The 19,781-nt window shown below is 35.2% G+C and overlaps 1 protein-coding gene across 1 annotated transcript; it reads left to right on the forward strand.

Annotated features, from left to right (window-relative positions):
• Nucleotides 1–358: 358 nt before the first annotated feature.
• On the forward strand, nt 359–19,539 carry BRD9 (bromodomain containing 9; the record flags this gene model as incomplete). Its single annotated transcript, XM_010076422.1, has 12 exons — nt 359–579; nt 2,166–2,298; nt 4,038–4,098; nt 4,980–5,124; nt 7,678–7,788; nt 8,557–8,732; nt 11,776–11,908; nt 14,181–14,256; nt 15,991–16,086; nt 16,850–16,982; nt 17,766–17,877; nt 19,501–19,539. Coding segments are annotated over 12 exons (1,436 nt in total), but the record flags the coding sequence as incomplete, so codon positions are not given.
• Nucleotides 19,540–19,781: the final 242 nt, after the last annotated feature.

A 19,781-nucleotide genomic window follows, 5' to 3' on the forward strand; every position in this document is an offset into this window, starting at 1 on the left:
CTTGGTGGTTTGTACGGCTGTTCCCGAGGGATCCCGGTTCCCGCGCGGGCTGAGGGAGGCTGGGTTTCACTCCACCCTGATGAGGATGTTGTGATGTTTTCAGGGAAATCCGAGGAGCTAGTTCCTTACCTGTTAGAGGTTTGTGGAAAATCATGATGTAAAATGTGCTAAACAACTGTTTCTTGGCTTGGATTTGTTATTCTTAGCTGTTATTTTTCTCTCTAAATGTATTACGTATGTTTTCAAACTGCAGCAGATCCTTGTAAACAGTATTTCTAGAAGAACCACCAGTAATTCCTGTATGCTGGCACTGCCATGTCCATTTATGAAATTTTTACTTTTTTTTTTTTTAATTTAGATTATGTGGATAAGCCTTTGGAAAAACCGTTGAAGCTAGTGCTTAAAGTCGGAGGAAGCGAAGTGACTGAACTTTCTGGGTCGGGACATGATTCTAGTTACTATGACGACAGATCGGATCATGAGCGAGAACGACATAAAGAAAAGAAGAAAAAAAAGAAAAAAAAGTCTGAGAAGGAAAAAGAAAAACATCTAGATGATGAGGAAAGAAGAAAGAGAAAGGTAAGCTGTGGTTTTTAGAATCCAGATGTACTGGTCTTCTTCATGCTTGCTTATCAGATCTAAAGTCTGTCACAGAGTACCAGAACCTTTTTTTTTAATATATAAATTACTGTTGCAAGAAGCATATTGTTTGGAGACAGCACTTCACATGTATAGAAAACTCCCCTGTGTGTGTGCTGGTGAGTTTCTCCTATTTAAAAGAGATATCCTTGTGATGATTTTTTGAACAAAGTAAAAGCTTGTTTCTGGTAACTGCTTATTTTTTTATCCATTTGCTTTGTCTGTGGTGATGAATACTATTTTTAAGTTGAATGTTTTGTATTTCAGAAACGTATTTTGCCACTCTTTGAGGAGGGTATTTTTAGCTTTTCGAATAAATGTAGATTGCATTTCTGTTCCTGAGGTATGCCAATTTATTGGACATTGAAATTGATATATTTGCTCCAGACAGCTTTCTGAAATCTGATCTGTTGAATACTGTGGTACGACAGTCTTGTTGGCTCTTGTTCTGAATAACCTGCATGCTAGGCTTTCATTTGTGTACTAATGGTTCTCTGACCTCTCTGCTTTCTTAATTCTCTTCTGTCACGTAGTTTCACTATTCTCATATGACAGTTTTTCAGTACTGCTTTGTATGTGTGTATAGCTAACATTTGTCATTTTGAATTGATTTATTTGTTAGGCTTGTATTACTTGAAAATTATATATAGTGTAGGATCATTCAGAAGCTCTTGAATACAGGGCAGATAGTGGAAAATTATTCTTTGTACAAGCATTTTCAAATGTTTCAGTTAAGAGCCTTATTGGGACTTGAAATGTAGCGAAACAGCTGTCTTTAATACAAAAATCTTACAGTGTCAGATAAAATTATATGTTTCACCTTTACTAAATTGTGGGGAGTTTTTGTTTGGATTTTTTTCCCCCAAAACTTCATCATTAGTGCATGCAAAAGAAGCTAATGGATAGATAAGTAACAAAAGTGCGGTCTAAACTAATGAAAGTGTGCTTTTCTGTGTGAAGATGAATAATGACTGTTAAGATTATAGGAATGACTCAGGGATGCCTTTGCTTGGAAGCTCAGGCAGAAATCATTAATTGCCATCGCTGTTATGAAGCATTTCTTATGGTTCTTTTGTAGGCTTCCTAAATTATCACGTACTTTATTGATTCCTGTTTAATTCACCAAACAACAAACACACATTGATCAAAGCAGTTACAGACTGATCTTTACTGAATAGTCAGTTAAGTTCCTTTACTTTCTGGTGTAGCTTATTGTTGTGCAATTTCACTTATAGATAGCTTCATAGTTTTAACATTATTTTCAGTAAAAGTACAGTAACTGATGATAGAAAAATAGCTTATTAAATACAAAGAAGCAAAAGATGAACAGCATTAGTTTTAATCAGAGAATAAAATTGAAAAAGTGACGGTGAAAATGTATGTACTATTGTTCAAACCATATTATGGCTGAGATATAGATGGAATATTCCAAACAAAAAAAATCACTGTCTCTTACCTTTATGTATGTGAGATTGCACATTCCAAGTGCGTTCTTCTAAAATCTTGTCTTCTTCCTGCTGTGTTAGGAAGAGAAAAAGAGGAAAAGAGAGAAAGAACAGTGTGACACTGAAGGAGAAACTGATGACTTTGATCCCGGGAAAAAAGTGGAGGTTGAACCTCCTCCAGATCGTCCTGTCAGGGCATGCAGAACTCAGCCAGGTGAGCAGTGTGAAAAATGAATCATCTTGTGTGTTTTTAAAAGCACAAACAACAAAGCTTTTGTCAAAGGTGCCGAAATGTAAAATTTCCATGAGGATTTGCTGAAACCTAGAGACTTTATTTTTTCTGACATTCAGAACTTTCTGCTACCTGAAAAATCAATATTCCTCTTGGTGCTTCTGGGTTTTAGTAGGTTTCTTTTCACGTGACTGAACTTGCCAAGGACATAGTCTCTTGGCTCCTGTTACTTGTCAAAATAAAGCTAGTAAAAAAGTATTATTGTGCATAGTGTTCCTCTAATTCCTTCTCCTTAGCGTTTCCTCAGCGTTTACAGAACAATGGTCAGAACGTCTGAAACTAAGCTTTGCTCAGTTCAAAGGAAAAAATCTTGTGGAGACAGCTTTGCTGTTGTAAGATCTTTTTGTATAACCTATGTGGAGTTTTAATTTTAGTATCTCTATTTGTATCAAAAGGATGGCATTAAGTTGTGAGAGGGTGTCTCTAAAGACAGTAGTCCCCCCAGTTTTCATTCACCAATCCTCTTTAATTCTCATCACGAGCCAAAATATTTACAAGTTGCATGTGGTAACTTGCGCATATTTAATCCCTTCAGATTTTGCTGTGCTTTCTCTACCTGTAGCCATTGCTTGGTAGTTAAAACTCAACGTTATCCCGCGGAAACTTTTGCGTACAAGAATTTTCAAATACATCATGATCTCAGTACACATATGCCTGGAAATGGAACTTAATAGCAAAAAGCTGAGTCTTTAGGAATGTTTTGATTCTTGTCTTTGGAACACTGCCTGATGAATGATCAAGTAATTTGTTGAGGAATTTTCTAATTATGAATGTGCATTAAATTGAGGAATGGTGTCCACATCAGCTGTCAAGGTGACCTAATAGGGGTAACTGAAATTTTCTGGTCAAAGCTTTATTTCTGAGTAGCCTGGAGCTTTGAAAATGTGACAAGCTGAAAAAAAAATATGTATTTACAAGGCTTCTGCTTTCATCTACTTGGAAAATGTTGTTCAAAAGCATATAAATTATCTTGCCTGTTCCAGTTAAGAAGGGAAATGTTTCTCCATTATCATGATGAAGAATGGGAGTTTTAATTCTAGCTTTCAGCATGCTGGTGCTTTAGTTTTTCAAATTTCACATTAAAGCCAGTCTCTCTGAAGTATGTGCATGGAACAGGTAGTTAATGTGTAGTGTTTATTGTTTAATCTGTACAGGAAGTGAAATCTTAATCAGTACCTCTCTTGCCAGCAAATCTGCATCTATTTGTCACTTTTTTTTTCATTTGAAAAGATTCAGAGAAGCTAATCGTATGGGTGTTACAGTAAAGAAACCATGAAAATTGCCCAGATAATACGTTGTAAAAATGTGGATTTCCCAACTGCAGTATTTGAGCAACCAAATTTCACTTTTCTTTTCCTGTAAAAATACATAACGCCTTACTTTCATCTTATTAATACACTTTCTTACAAATACAAGACTTAGCACTATGTCTGATTTAATGTCTACTAGGTTTTAATGTGATTAAAAGGGGAAGAAATGATTACTGTATACTTAGAAATCTGATGTGCTTTGCTTTGAAATCCGTGTGTCATTGACCTTCAGATCAGTACAAGCAGTACTTGTAGTTAAGATTTTCTCTCTATTATTTCTATTTTTAAATAAATAAATATACCTGTATTCTGTTTCATTGCATTTATCTGTGTTTCCATCTCAAACTGCAGCTGAAAATGAGAGCACACCAATCCAGCAATTACTAGAACACTTCCTTCGCCAGCTTCAAAGGTACTAAGTCTATTGTATCTACAGCAGTGTTGACAGTGCCTAGTGCGTATTTATATGTGTTACTTTACAAGTACTTCTCCTGGTTTTCTGTTTGAAAATAACGCCTAAAGACTGCCTGTAATGTGTTTGGTAACCTTTGCAACCATGTCAGACCTGGGAGTTTTTAAAGATTAGTTAAGAAAAATTATTACCAACTCTGCAATTCTAGCTTTTGGCGGGGAGGTGTTTTGGGCAGAGGATCCGTTGATGTTATAAATTTATTAAATATTCATGACTTCGTTTAGGAATTAAAAAACAGTTATGAATTTTAACAGTTTAAAAGATTGAACTGTTTTCCTGAAATTTTGTTTTATTCTGAGTTCTTTGTCAGATACCAAAGCAAGTTTATACCTGTTTACTGAGGCTTTGTATGTTATTGTTTTCCATAAGATGTTAACCCTGTACCTCATGTTTAAAAAAAACAAAACAAAACAACAAACAAAATATTTCATTTTCCTTTTTTATTTCATGGCAATAGGCTGAATTTGGAACTAATTTGAAAATATTAAACACTGTAGTTGTTTTTAGAGGACCTCATGAACAAGAAGAATTAAAGAGGTTATTACTCAGTGAAGCCAAAAGACCCATTTGGAGACACAGAAAGCTTACAAGAAATAATTAAGTAGTTAAGAACTAGCTGAATCTCTTTCAAAAAGTCTACATATGTGTAACCAAAATTCTCTCCTGTATCATTAAATTTTTCAAATATGCTTCTGTTTTATGAGAGTGCTTTTAGTGTTTTTTTTAAGTAGTACTATTCTTTTTATACCATTAATGTGGTATAAAAACAATGATCATTTTGTTTGCCGATGTCAATCTAAATATATTGTTCTTATTTTTAGGAAAGATCCTCATGGGTTTTTTGCTTTTCCAGTCACGGATGCCATTGCTCCTGGATATTCCATGATAATAAAGCACCCCATGGATTTTGGTACGATGAAGGAAAAAATTGCAGCAAATGAATACAAATCAGTCACTGAATTCAAGGTGAATTAATAAAGATTTACTTATTTCAGAACTCTTTAGTAAGAAACCGAGGTTTATTTTTAGCTGTAGAAGCCTTTCTTACATTAATTATTTTAATGTGCATTTTTTTTAAACTGAGCACTTTTGTACATTCTGTATTTTAGAATGGGTTTCTAGGTTTGTTTTTCACTGTGGAAGCTCTCTATTTGTCAGATTCTAGTGCAAATTACTACAAATTACTGTGGAGACCAGGAACATGCTCTAAAGTTCTATGGAATTCGTGCTGCTAGACATAAAGTGGTTGTAAAATCTGGAGCTGCTTTTTTTTTTTTTTTAATCTAGACCTTCATAGATTGACTAAAAGGCAATTTTGACGTGGCTGCAAGAAAACTGTGGATATACTGAGGCATTTTGTATAAGATTCAATAACAGCTACATGTTTTTGTATTTAGTTATCCTGTTTTCCATGTAACTTCATTTGGAATGGTCTTTTGGCAGAAACTTACTTGGCAAGTTTATTGTCAACTTGACCTAGCTATTTTGAATGGCTTATATTTTCTGTAGGTGCTTTGACAAAGATTATTCTGTTTTGTTATGTATACTTTATTTTTCAGAAAAAAATATGAGATTTATAGGAAATTGTAAAGAAGGTTTTGTAGTAATAGCATTGCCATCGGCAGTGCCTTCAGGTCTCTACATTGTGTTGGCTTGCTGGATTGTCTTATTCAGCAGCTTAAAAGGAAGTTTGAAAGGGAGCTCCATGGCTTCATTTATTTACAGGCAAGGTTCCAATAATGAAGCTGGTGCAATAGGAACCTGAAAAAAAAGAAAATTGCAGTATTGTTTAGACTGTCAGAGTCTTTTTTTCTGAAGGACTTGGTTTCTGCTGGTACTCTGAGGAGCAATAAATGGTTGCTAGAAGTCTGTCCATCTTACAGTGACAGAGAGGTTGGACTCACTTTCTAGATATGTGAGCGTACCTGAGTATGCCTTTGTAATTCTGTGTAACACAGAAATTAAGGTTATAGGTTTTTGACCTGTAAAACAAGTCCTGCTCAAAGGGTTATCTTTCATTTCTGATACACTCATTACAACTAGCTGAGGCTAGTCACAAGCCAGTAAATAAGAGGAGAATACACAAGAACTATTTGCTGCATTTAGAAGAGGGGAAGTTGCTGCAGAAAACTCAGCTTTTCTACTTGCTTAGTATGGGCTTGATGATAACTACTAAATGATTAGGAGAGCACTGCTCTGACATCCCCGAATAGGGACAGGAAATAATAAAACAATTTTTTGTTTTCCCAGAGTCTGATCAGGATTGCAGTAGGGCAAGGTTATTTTTTTTGTAAATGTTGGGTGCCAGAGAAAGTCTTTAGAAGGACTTCTGTGTCCCACTGCAATAGTAACATTCAAAAATGTTTGTGTGAGCAGGTCTATTCACTGGTCTGTAAGCTCAGTGCGTTAACTTTTCAAAAAGCATGCCTTTCTGTTTGCACACACTTTTGCACATAACCAAGTCATCATCACATATAGTGGACTCATGCACAAAAAACATTTGCATTTGCGTCTACGGAATAAATGAAACCTAATTGCTTGAACAATCACTGTTTAGATATTGAAAAATTATTAAGAGAGGAAAATGTGTTCTTGAATCAGGCATCGGTTTAATTTGTTAGGATCCTAGTTGTGAAGCACCTGGAAAAAACTACTGCGTGACTCCTGGATATTGATTTGCCAACTTCAGAAATTTTCAGAGGCATGTAATAATGTCTTTTTAATTCAATGTTTCGTAGGCCTTCTAATAAGGCTTTCTCTGCTTTTTCTCTACAGATCAGTAGCATGTGACTAGTAAAAAGACACTCTAGAAAAGCTTTTGCAATCTGCAACAGATGTTTTTGTTTCTGTTTACGTTGTAGTATGTTGCAGCTTTCTTTTGGGAATTTGCATCAGTAAAAATTATTTGAAGTTATGTACGACAGACAGATAACCATCCAAAGGAGAAGACAAAATCAGGCTTGTCTATTCTGTTCTTTTGTTGCATGCAATGAGCATCTAGAAGGCTGTTTCTTATGCTTTGAAGTTTTCTGGTTTTGTTTTAGTGAAAGTGACTGAAGAAGTGGTCAAATTACTAGAATTAAAATAATAAGTAAGACACTTTGTATCTTTCTGCTGTCACATTACATTTCTCAAGTCTATTCTGATTTAGAAGGTGGGAGAAACAGCAAAAAGTACTTACCTTGGTGCCTCAATCCTTCTGTTAATTTCTCCATTTCTTCTGTTTGGTCCGTTTGCGTATGGAGGAAATGTTACATTTGGCATTCAGGGATTATTTATTTTAATTTTTTTTTTTATAACTAAAAAGCCAATTCCAAACAAGACTAAGCATCTTGAAGAAGCAAAAAGGACCCAAACCTTTGCAATTCTGTATTACCTTTTTTCTGGTATTTACGCAAGGAGCCTGCTGATAAAATATTACTGTGTTCCTCACAGAGCTGCCATGATGCAATGATATTTTCCAGTCATTTAATAAAGGAGTTTGAAATTTTAACAGTTCTTTTGTTTTGTATTTTACAGGCAGATTTTAAACTGATGTGTGATAATGCAATGACTTACAACAGACCAGATACTGTTTACTACAAGCTAGCCAAGAAGATACTGCACACAGGCTTTAAGATGATGAGCAAAGTAAGAGACCTATTAAAAACAAAAACTCTCCGGAGTTTTTTTGGGGTCATACTTAAAATGAACATAATTAATAATGGTGATAAATGTTATTTCATCCATCTGTGATTAATTTTAGCAGTGCCTGTTAGTGCTGCTATATTTAAGGGCTTGATAGCATTCTTGTTATAACCACACCCCTATTTCTCAACTCTGTTTGCACTGCTGAAGTCTGTAGGAGCTTCTGTTTCTGGCCTCAGTGGAAGCAATTAAGGTCCATGTATATAAAACTCAACTGTAAAATATTGCTCCTGGCTGAAGCTTTGAATACAAGATCTCATTTAAGTTTTATTTCTGTATAAACAAGAAAGGTTTTCTTTTTTGGAGGTGGTGGGTGTAGGGGAGGTTTCAGGGGTTTCACAGATGCACGTGCGCAAACAGATCTTTTTATTCAAATGGAGTTGTTGTCTTGTAAAATGAAGTTATTTTGGTGAGCTGCTCTGCGTGTGTGTGTGCGTGCATGCATGTGTTGCATTGATGGTAAGTTTTGTGTAAAATAGGCAGTTGTCTTTGCATATGCAGTTTGTTTGTTTGTTTGTTTCTCTCTTGATAGTTGGGCTGCAGAAATTCTGATGCCATGCTACCATGACCAAATAATGTTGCATCGCCATTGGAAACGAGGCATTAAGAACAAAATAAGGCCATGGCCATTCCCATCCCATCCCATTATCATAGCATCTTGGCTATGAGGGAAAGGTTAAGTCCCTGCCGCTCTGTCCTTTCTGATTCTAGGAACGGCTGTTAGCTTTGAAGCGCAGCATGTCGTTTATGCAGGACATGGATTTTTCTCAGCAGGCAGCTCTTTTGGGTGATGAAGACATAGCAGTTGAGGAACCTGTCCCTGAAGTTGTTCCTGTACAAGCAGAGACTACCAAGAAATCCAAAAAGCAAAATAAAGAAGTTATTAGGTAAAGGTTTTAATGGGCATGCTTACTGGTTTGTTGCAGCTTTTCTAATATTAGACAGCAGCCAAGAATTGAGGGGGGGAAAAAAGACTCCTTTCAGCCTTTCTCCTTGTGGTCCATAGGATTAATGGGCAATTTGATTGTCTTTTATTTATGTATTTATTTGTATAACTAGTTTAATAACCCAGTGATTCCCAACTTGAAACAAACAATTCAAAGACTGACTGCATATTGTTTTAAACACTTATGGTTATTGTATATGTAGATATTTTTACCTTTCTTTATGTCTATATTAAGTAATGAGTAGTTTCTGTTCATGATAGTTTGAAATGCTCTTGCATTTTTAACATAGCCACAAATATCTTTCATATTTTGTCCTTTTTTTGTGTGTGTTTTTGTCCCCTTAAATGGTAGACTGTCAAAATCTAAACAGGTTCTTTCTGGAAGGGCAAAGTGCCCCAGATCAGGAAACTATTTTATTTAACTTTAGTTTTTATGATTAAGCTTCTCTGTAAAATACATTGCTAGTGCAATAGCCGTCTCCCAGCTAATAGACAACTCTGTCTCACAAAGTCATGGTTTTATAGCTAAAATCTAATTTTAGTCAAATTAAAGGGTTTTATTTTCTATTTTATGATATTTTAGCAGAAACTCTGATTTACAGGCGAATTATGTTGTTCAGTGTTCTTACATAGACATCCTAGGACAGATGTTGATTTTAAGTTGGAGAGCATTATATCAAGTAGAATTTTATGAGAATAAAACTGTAACAGAGCATTACTAGTCATGTTTTAAATAATCTGATCATGCAGATATGTTCTGCGGGCTTATTTCATAAACATCCAAAGTAAAAAAAGAAAAAAAAAAAGTGAAATGTGACTTATTTCAATTTCATGGTCTCTCATTTTTGTTGAAAGTGAACTTTAAAGTTCTAATCGGCCAGATGTTTTTTGTAACATTTCGCGCATTTTTGTAATCCTGCTTAATGTCTGATGGAAGTAGTAGAATTTTCATGTAGTTGTTTTGTGGAGATAGGAGACTGCAACATGTATCTTCAAAAATAATTTTAAACTGAGTAATTTTTTTGGCTGGAACTATTCTAATGTCAGCATACAGAGACATATCTGTTGCTGTATCATGGAGAATTATCAAAGGGTAGTTTGTTTTTTGTTTAAGGGATTGTGTTTAGGAATTTAGGAATTACCTTTCTGTAAAGAAGACTTGATTGGGAGGGAGGTTGTTTGCTTTTTGTTTGGTTGTTTTTTAAAAAGTTATGATGATTTGGTTTGTATGGTGCCCAGAATAATAGATTTTCTCTTCTGATTAATTCTTTCATAAACTCCATTACAGGAGTAACTTCATACTTTGACACTTTTTATGTGCTTATCTTCAAATACGGATGGCTAACAGAACAAGAAATTGAGACAGCCAAGCAATATAGTACTGCTCTGTCTTTAATATCTACCTTAAAATACAGTTGAGATAGTAAAAAATAACTGCCCTATAACTGTTCTATCATGATAGTAGTTTCCTTGCAATCGGTTATGGTATAAATTTACTTTGCTGTTCTTTTCAGTTTTTATGTAGTTGGAATTAATTTGTTTTTTATTATTAACTCGACCTTTTAAACACTTGTATTTTGGTATCAGTAGGATAGATATTCCTTTTGATGTACAATAAGAGCTTTGGTGGGAGAATCTAACGTACTAGCAAATATTTTTGCCTTCATATTTCGCAGTTGAAAACAGAGAGAGAGCCAAAGTCAACGTTTGCAAAGTGTTAAAGCAGTTTAGACCTCTGTACTGTAGTTGTGACTTGATCACTTGGACGTCCTAATATCTAAGTAGTTTTTGAAAACTTTATCCAGGATGTTGCAGCCTTCTGAACATTCTTGCAAAATTCTGGTCCATTAAGTATTCTGTAGAGTGTGATAGAAGGTGCCAGTTGTTGAGGAGTTTCCTGCTGTGTACACCCTTTCTTAAACTTCCAGTGAAACACAAATAGTGTAACACATTTGTCTCGTAATAGTATGATCTTGTGATCTTTTTATTGTCTTTAATAGCAAAACTTTCTTGTGTATCGGATCTGAATCTCTATACAGAGAGAAATTCTTAGCTAAGCAAATGGAAGAAGATATCCCAGGAGAGAGAAATGGATTTGGTGTGAGGAGATGTTCTACCCAGTACCTAAGGTGTTTGGCCCTAGTGTCTAATGTCCGTATAATGCCCTGAAAGATTTTGATGTCCAAAGTTTATTTTAAATATATGATATAATGAAGACTGTCATATCCTCCTGATATCTTTACACTTCCCTGTATGATACTACCTTTCTCTGATTTTATATAATAGCTAAGATATGTCCTGTTCCATCTTAGGGATGCTTATTTATTATGTTTTTTTATTGCTTTGGTACTTTAACAAAAAAAGGCTCTACAGAAAGAGAAATGTTAAATTCTGTAATTTCAGTGAGAAGGAATGGTGTGATTAATACTGATTAGGAATACTAATTGCCAATATTAACCAATGTAGGACTTAAAGGGCTCCGTGTTAGACTGGGAGCAGTGTCCTACTTTTACAAGCCACTAAATTACATAATCCTCATAAATACAGCCTGTTGGTTTTGGGGTTTTTTTTCCTCAGATCAGAGTTACAGAGTCTCCATTCCCTCATCATGTAATTTCTTTTCTGCATCCTTCTATTTCGAATTTGTGAAAATAGCATATTCGTGCATGTGGGAGACTTAAGGATGCATGCAGCATGCACCTTGTATTAATGCGATTTTACTCCCAATCTCTGATTTGTAATATTTCCTTTATTTTCTTCAAGGTACAGAAGCAATTACATTTTTAAAATTTGGTAATTTGGTAGTTCTCAGCTTCTGTAACACTTCAGTTTCATAATATGATTATAATTCCATTTAAAAGCTGAAGTAGACTGACACTGGGAGAGGAGTGGGACTGATTGTTCTATTTAGCAAACTCCAAATGTAGCCCTTTGTTTTGTTTTGGCTTTTTAATTTCTACAGCTCCTCCTCTTCTCTTTCTTAGTTGCATATTTGAACCTGAGGGAAATGCATGCAGCCTGACAGATAGCACTGCTGAAGAACATGTCCTGGCACTAGTGGAACATGCAGCAGATGAAGCTCGGGATAGGATCAGTCGATATCTACCCAACAGCAAGGTTTACTGCACAACAAAGTTCACAATTCCATTTTGTGTCTGACTGTTGAAAGCTTTGTTTCATCTTAGTATTATGTTTTCTGAGGCTGTAAGATCTAGGATGTATGTTCTGTGTGGAATACCAGTATGACTATTGTCTATTATTTAGTTCCCAGTGAAGCCCGTTGTAGGGTGTCCAAAATGGATCTCAAGTTGTATTGCGTGTTGAACATCTTTAGAAATTCATTTGCAGAAAACAGTGGAACGTCGTTCCGTGTTGAATCTGGCTTCCTTAAGTGCAACCCTTAGCATTGAAACTGATTAAAATAGCATCACGCTCCTATCATTGCAACCTCAGAAAAAGCAAACTTTGGCATAGGTTGAATGGTTTTTAGGATTTCCCCCCCAACCCAAGGAATTAATGAATTTTTAAGTGTTAAATGACTATTTTCAATGAGAAGTCCAGAGCTTCTTGTAGTTTTCTACCTACAAGTAGTAGCCATCAGGTGTAGCACATTCTTACATGAGTACAAAATGCAGCCATCCTTTAGTGACTCGGAGAAGAGAGCAGTAGTTTGTCCATGTTGGAAATTTGGACAATGCTAACCACAGGTTTGGTGATCTGAAATGTGATTCTGATCCTGTTCCACGTGTTTGGTTTTGGGAATGTTCCAAAAGTTCTAAGGAAAAACTGTGTGATACTATTAATGCAGTTTTCTCAGCATGATCTGTTTGTCTGCATTTTTCTTAGCTATATGATAATGGTGGATCCCTTCATTACTTAGTGCTGGGGTTGGAGTGAATGCTACAGGCATTTGCTACAAGCCTATGTTGAGCTACGTTTACTCCATTTCCCATGCATCTTGTAGAGTCTTATTCCCACTGCTATACTTTGTCCTAATTTCTCATTCTGTCACGTACCCTGGTGACTATTGCAATCAAAAAAAGAATCAGGATATTTCTAGATCCTGCATTTTCCAGATACTTTTTTAATAACTGTTGCGGAAGAAATATTTCCTTTGAAGCAATTAGTGATAGCAGTTGGGTCTTCAAACTTAAATGTCTATTTCTTGGACAATGGCCCTTATTACGCAGTCACCTTAGGCTCAACTGCATTAGGAGGCAAAGCCTCACAGAACAGTGGGAGAAGGTCTAGCTTCTTCAGTGTATTCCTGTTTCTTTGGATAATCAGAAGAGTTCCTGGGGTTGAAGGCTATTTGAAACCTCCAAAGTAAGGGTGGCTTTTTAAAACTCCTTTAAAGCAATACCGATCTGCTAATTGCTAGCAATCTTTACTGAAAAGGCCTTTCATGTTGATGCAGTCAGTTTAGCATCTAAGCTGTTAATCAGCTAGACAACCCACTGCAGGTGCCCCTGAATCTAGGTAATGCTGACCCATTCTTAGAGTTCAGCTGTTGTTAACTTTTGCCCTTAGTTGAAGGTATTGTTCCTGTTCATTCTCTTTCCAACATTTGTCACCTCTATTATATGCCAACCTTAGCTTTGGCCTTACCTACAGTGAGAGTTTTGAACTTTTTAAGAGGTAGAGGGAAAAAAACAAAACAGGAGAGGGATTGCATGTTCAGTTTACTTGGAACTATTTACTAATGTTCCTTTAGGCAGAGCATAGTTTTAATTTTCCATGGTTACTGAGAAATTGTGCAAAAAGCACAATCCACGATTAGTCAGTTTCTGACACAGCTTCATTTGTTGCATCGGTTCTGGCTCTGTCTTTACAGACCCCAGTGTCTTTTTAGCATTGTGTCTATATGCTGTGATAGGTCTGTCACAGCACTTCTTTAAGAATTTCATAGTGTGGTCGTAAAAGTACTTCTAATTAGAGAAAGTTATGGGTGAGATGTGAAAACAAGCAGTTCAGTCTAGGTTTGAAAATAAACAGTGAGGTTCCTTGTAGATAGGAGTTACAGTTCTGCTTCTAAAAAGAAAGCATGTTCTAGGCTTGGCAGTTAGAAAGCCTGGCTCCATACTAATTACAGCGGCATTGTTTTTGTCTTGGATGCAAACTTGAAATCTGATTTAGGAAGATGAATAAGGACTTGTATGTATGACATTAATTTTTTACTCTTAAGTCTTCTGTTCTGAAGCATTTGCTAGGTGATGATAAATAGTTGTGACCCAGAGATTCTCACTGTGTTAAAAAGGGAATGCCAGAGTGCAGGATCTGAATACACCTAAAAATGCTTTTTATAGTTTTCTGTGTAAGTAAGCAACTCCTGCTTTGAGTTTGGACAGTTTTTAATGACTGCTTTGTATCTTTGTGGTTCTATTTACAGATTGGTTATCTGAAAAAAAAAGGAGATGGAACTTTATTATTTAGTGTAGTAAATTCATCTGATCCAGAAGCAGAAGGTAAATGCCATAATCTTTAAAGCAAACATTTGTAATGTTGAATATTCTAGCAGATTTTGAAGTCTTAACTGTACATACAGATTCTATGTAGTATAGATGAGTTTAAAAAAAAAAAATCCCCAAACCATTTTCCCCAACAGATATATTTAATATCTCCAATATAAAAGGTTTCTCTTTGCGTTTCAAATTTTCACTCTTCAGATGCTCTGTCTTACTGATGCTAACAGTAAGAAGGTAAAATAATGTCTATTTATAAGCACTTATACATTGCTACAACATTACAGAGGACTTGGAAGACGGGCTTTTGCTCCACGTACCCTCTAGTGTTCAAATCTAATAGACAGAAGGTGAATGGAAGTGCTGTAATCCTATGTAAATGTGCAATACAGAATCATCTTTTACCTTTGTTTTTACTTCTTAACTTAAATCATTACGTACATTTCCGTTTGAAGTTAATTAGGTTTTGCGTAATTGTTTTTCTTTGGTTCCTTCATCTTTTCTGTGGGTTTTTGTTTAGGTCACTACTATACATTATTTATATTGTCTTATGCTTTCCACTTGTTTCAGTTTTGAGCTCAAAATGCATAAGTTTTGAAAGTTTGTAATGAATGAGATGTCATAGTCTTTACACTGCTGTATGTCATGTTGATGTAGCACTTCCTTCTCTGCACTTTTTGAGACTGGAATGAATTCACAGCTTACCTATTGTTGCATTGATGAATACATGAATGCTTTTGACTAGTCACACTTCTGTTGATTTTTTGGATTGGAAGATACAAGCCAGTAACTCTATTACTATCTCAGTTCTTTCTTGTTTGGTAGTAAATTTTTCCGCGATGAAATTGAGCATTTCAGCTGCCATCGTGCCCTTACCTATTTCTGGAAAAAAAAAAAAAAAAGAATGTAATTTAATACCTCTGAAATAATTCCACTGAAAATTTAGACAGTGATGGTAATGGAAGCGTTTCACTGTGTGCTGTAAAGTACTGCACTGCTTCCTGATGTTTCTGTGCTTCATAATCTTTTTTGTTTGTACAGTTAATACTAATTACACTGAATTTAGAGCTAATACTATCATTTTGTTGTAGTGAGTTTTTTCTTACCCTAGTAAGGTCCTAGGGATAAACTTGCTTTCTGTTGTTCAGTAATTGAGCATAATTACCATTAGATTCCGTAACAGCCAGAGAGATTGAAAATAAGTGGAAGTGTCATAAATGTTGTTGGGCTTACTTGAGTTTAAAAGCATAATCCAAATTACTGGAGCCATTTTAATTAAGCAGTTGTCAGAGCTGTGGAAGAAAGAAATATTGCTATAGCCATCATGGTAATTATCTTAACAAGGTTATTTATGTCTGGGTTTCTATGGACAAACCACCCCTTAGTCAACATAAGAAGTTGCTTTTAATTGCTTCATAGTGTCTGGATCTTGAATGTTTCTGAATTGGCTGGTAAAACAATTTCAAATGCTGCTGCATACTTTGAAAGTGAGATAACTAAGTAAGCCGTAGATCTTGTGAATAAGAAATGGAAACAAATTTGCAGCATGTGTTTGAAATCTAAATTGAGAACCTGAATTACAGTACCTATCCTTAATAAAAATGTACAGATTAAAAGACAGTTAGCCTTTATGGTCACTGCAACTTTTTAAAATAGCAAAATCTAAATATTCACCATAAATAATTTAATCATTAAATACTTTAATAAAAATTGTCTTCTTTTGAATCAAATTATTAGAGGAAGAGACTCACCCCGTGGATCTGAGTTCACTGTCAAGCAAATTATTACCTGGCTTCACTACACTGGGCTTTAAAGATGAACGAAGAAATAAAGGTAAATGCCAAAGAACATGTTTTAGCTTTGTGTTAATTGTTTGAGCAACTTCTTGATATAAAATAATTTCGGATCATACCTGTCTCCAAATGAAAACTCGCTTGGTTATTTGTGTGATATATAATTATTCAGTTTACAGCAGAATGCAGTTTGAATGAAATTGACTTTTTTGCTTATTAAACAAAACTTAATTAAGAGTTTATGGATTAATGTTTTGGCTTTTTGTTGTAGCCACACTAGAGGGTTTCGAATAATGGTACTCCATTTTCTCTGGAGGAAATAATTTTTGCTGAACAACTGTGCTTACAGTTGAGGAAAAAAATCTTTTAGTCATTTGCAGTTTTGTATTATATGACAGAGATTTCACAAACTGTGGATTTTTTTTCTGGTATTATTGACATTTTTAATAGTTTCTAATCTGCTCTCCAGAACCTGACTGGCCAACAACAGTGATGTAGACACACGCAAAAAGCAGAAATATAAAAAGGGGTGAGGGGATGAATCTTTTTTTGTGGGTGTGACGTGGTTAACTAAGTTCTTTATCTTCCAGTAGTGTAAGTACATTTATTTATATAGTTAAAATAGTTGCGCTGATTCTGGAGTCTGGAAATGTCCTTGAGATATTGCTCTTGATTTCAATTGGAGGAAAAAACACACTGCATTCTGTATCTGCTTCAGAAAGCAATTTTTTTTTTATCCTCCCCCCAAGCGATCTTTGACGTTTGTGTTCGTCATTTGTCATCTCTTTCTTCTATCTGTCTAGTAACCTTTCTTACAAGTGCTAGTACAGCACCATCCATGCAAAACAACTCTATATTTCATGATTTGAAATCAGATGAAATGGAACTCCTGTACTCAGCGTATGGTGATGAAACTGGGATACAATGTGCCTTAAGGTAAGCACCTCCTTATGAGGAGGCTTGACTTCTCGTAGCAATTTTATGAAAAGCAATTTGGACTAAACGTCAACTAGGAGCCTCCAAGTACTGTTATTTTTCTAAAACTAATTTTAAAAAGAACTCACTATAAAACTTGAAGCTAGCTTTTGTTCTGGTTGGAGATGTTTTTTTGGGTTTGGGTTTTGTTTTGTTTTGTTTTTTTTTCCATTTACACTTTTAAGTTACCCTATTTCATTGTAAGATTGTTACGGATCTTGTTATTAGGATCTTTGACCACAGAATATTATAGGTTGCTAAAGATTTAGCATTTGGCTTTGAACCCAGCAGTATGTTTAGATATGCAAATAATAGATCTCAGTGACTTTAAAACTGTGATATTTTTCAAGGAGTTTCAAAACAGTTAAAGTTACTTGAAAAGGAAAATGCCAGTTTTCATTAAATTTTCAATCCTGGAGGAAAAGAATTAATCACAAGTTTTTTTCTTCCTTTTCTGTGTCTGGTTTTTTTTAACCACAACCAATGGTAGTTCAAGTAAAAATTTGCTGGTAGTTGTGAAAAACAAGTTTGTGCATAAATTTATTTCCATTTAAAAAAAATAAAAAGAAGAAAAAACCCCTATCTTGAAGGCCTTAGTTGCTTTTCTGAAGAAGCGTAAAAGAGTAAGGAACAAAGAAAATGTAGGTGTAATGCAGCATAGTTGGGGAAAACCATATTATAAGTTGAAATCTTTTTTACAAAAGTAAACCTTTTCTGTAATGCTTATATCTCTGTTCCTCCTAGCTTACAAGAATTTGTGAAAGACGCTGGAAATTACAGCAAGAAAATAGTAGATGATCTTCTGGACCAGATCACTGGTGGAGATCATTCCAAAACGATTTATCAGCTAAAGCAGGTGTGTCCTTGATGCATAGAAATGTCCCAAGTTCATCAGAAGAAGAATGGACCTGTTTCTGGTTGTAAATATTGTATGAGATTCTTTGTTTTCCACTGTCAGTTTAAGCAGTGCAGGTTTAGCTGTTCATGCAACTGTGTGGTGAACAAAATCAGAAACTGAATTAATCAGCAGAGAGGTAATCTTTTACTTTTCTCTAGCTAGATTAGTTCTCCATTATGTGGTTGCCGAAAGGAGGAGGCAGGCAGGTGAAACAGCGAGGAGAAGGGACCAGCCAACTGCATGCTGTTTGGGCAGCCCTGTCACTCCATGTCATGACTTAACGTATTTGCTTCTAAGTTATATTGCAATGCTTTTGTTAAGGATTTTTTTTTCTTAATTTAAATGCAAAATATATTCCTTATGGAAGGTTTTATTATTTGGAACATTGAAATAATGTTAGAGGATAGATTTATATTGCTGTACAGGTACCTGTTACCCAACAGTACTAACTTTTAAATGTTCGTAGGATGTCTGAAGGAAAAACTTTTAACTTCTTTCCAAAAGCACTTTACCTAGGAGATTCATACTGAAGACTGGAGAAGGGATTTTTCTCAGAACTGTATATAATTCTAACGGGAATGTTTGCATTCCCAAGACTAAATAGACTACCAGAAAACTGCAAAATCTTGTTTCATATTATCTTCACTCTGAAAACCACTCTTAGTTTGAAATAATTGTTTAAAATGATGACATTCTGAATGATTCGAGAATAAAGACGGGGGCAGAGAAGAAAATGGGAGGTATTCCGGCTTTGCGACATGGTGGAAGTGAGATTATGTTACATTTCTGTAGATTTAGAATAGGGTGGGTGATGTTTGGGGAAAGGAGACAACAGAAAGAAAAATAGAGAGGATCCTTCAGAATTTTTGGGGTGTTTTTCCAATCCCTACTGGAGAAAGATTGTATATGAAACAGGAAGAAATGTAAACAATTAGTTGAAAAAAATTCGAAAGTTCAAAACCAGTATTTTTAGTATTCTTCTACATCTGGAAATGTGTGTATACAACACATTGAACTTAACTTTCAAATAAAACATGGACTTTTCCCTTTTTGCGACCTTCTTCAATGAGTGTTGTTGGAAATGAGAAATTCTGAATACCTTTCAGATGGTCAATAGCTATTTACATGTAGAAATGCTGTTCAGTTGCGACATACTTGGATATGTATAGATTTTGTGCAATGAAATGTGTTTCAGTGATGATGTGCCATGGTGTTTTATGCCTGAGCATTTTGTGCTGCTACGCTTGAGGAAGAATGGATATCTCTGACAGTGCAACCTTAAATGATTTGGAATCAGAAGTTACTGAAATAGTTACTAAGATACTGCACTTGAATATAAAGTTTATGGGCTTTAAGAAGAAATAGCGTAAGGGAACTCAAAGATTAGTTGAAATGCATAATACTAAATATTTCAAAACCGTAACTGTTACATTGTAATTACATTACAGATATGTGAGAAAGCTGAAAAATGAGCACTAGCCTCATTTTGTGGGTGAAGTTTGAATATACTCAAAATCTTACAAGAGGGAGGTCTTTCTCTTATGTTGAATAAAAGTAATTTTTAGTATTCTTTCTTTCCAGAGGCGAAACATCCCAGTAAAAGCACTGGATGAAGTTAAAGTAAGTTATGCTGATACTCAGTCTGGGGGTTTTTTTTACTGGAAAAAGTGTCGTGGCATTTAGAGAAAATGGTGTTCTCTGGGCTTCCAACATTCAATTCCCTAATTTTATTTAATGTGCATCTGTTCTGTATAATAATAGAGAAAAGCTTGATAAGCGGAGTGTATGATAAAGAAGAGACTGTTAGGTTAGTCCTCAGGAGGCTGTCCTAACTGGGCTGAGGCCAGCTGTATGAGGTTCAG

This window comes from Pterocles gutturalis, unplaced genomic scaffold, assembly GCF_000699245.1.
Source record: "Pterocles gutturalis isolate BGI_N339 unplaced genomic scaffold, ASM69924v1 Scaffold30558, whole genome shotgun sequence".
NCBI lineage: Eukaryota > Metazoa > Chordata > Aves > Pterocliformes > Pteroclidae > Pterocles > Pterocles gutturalis.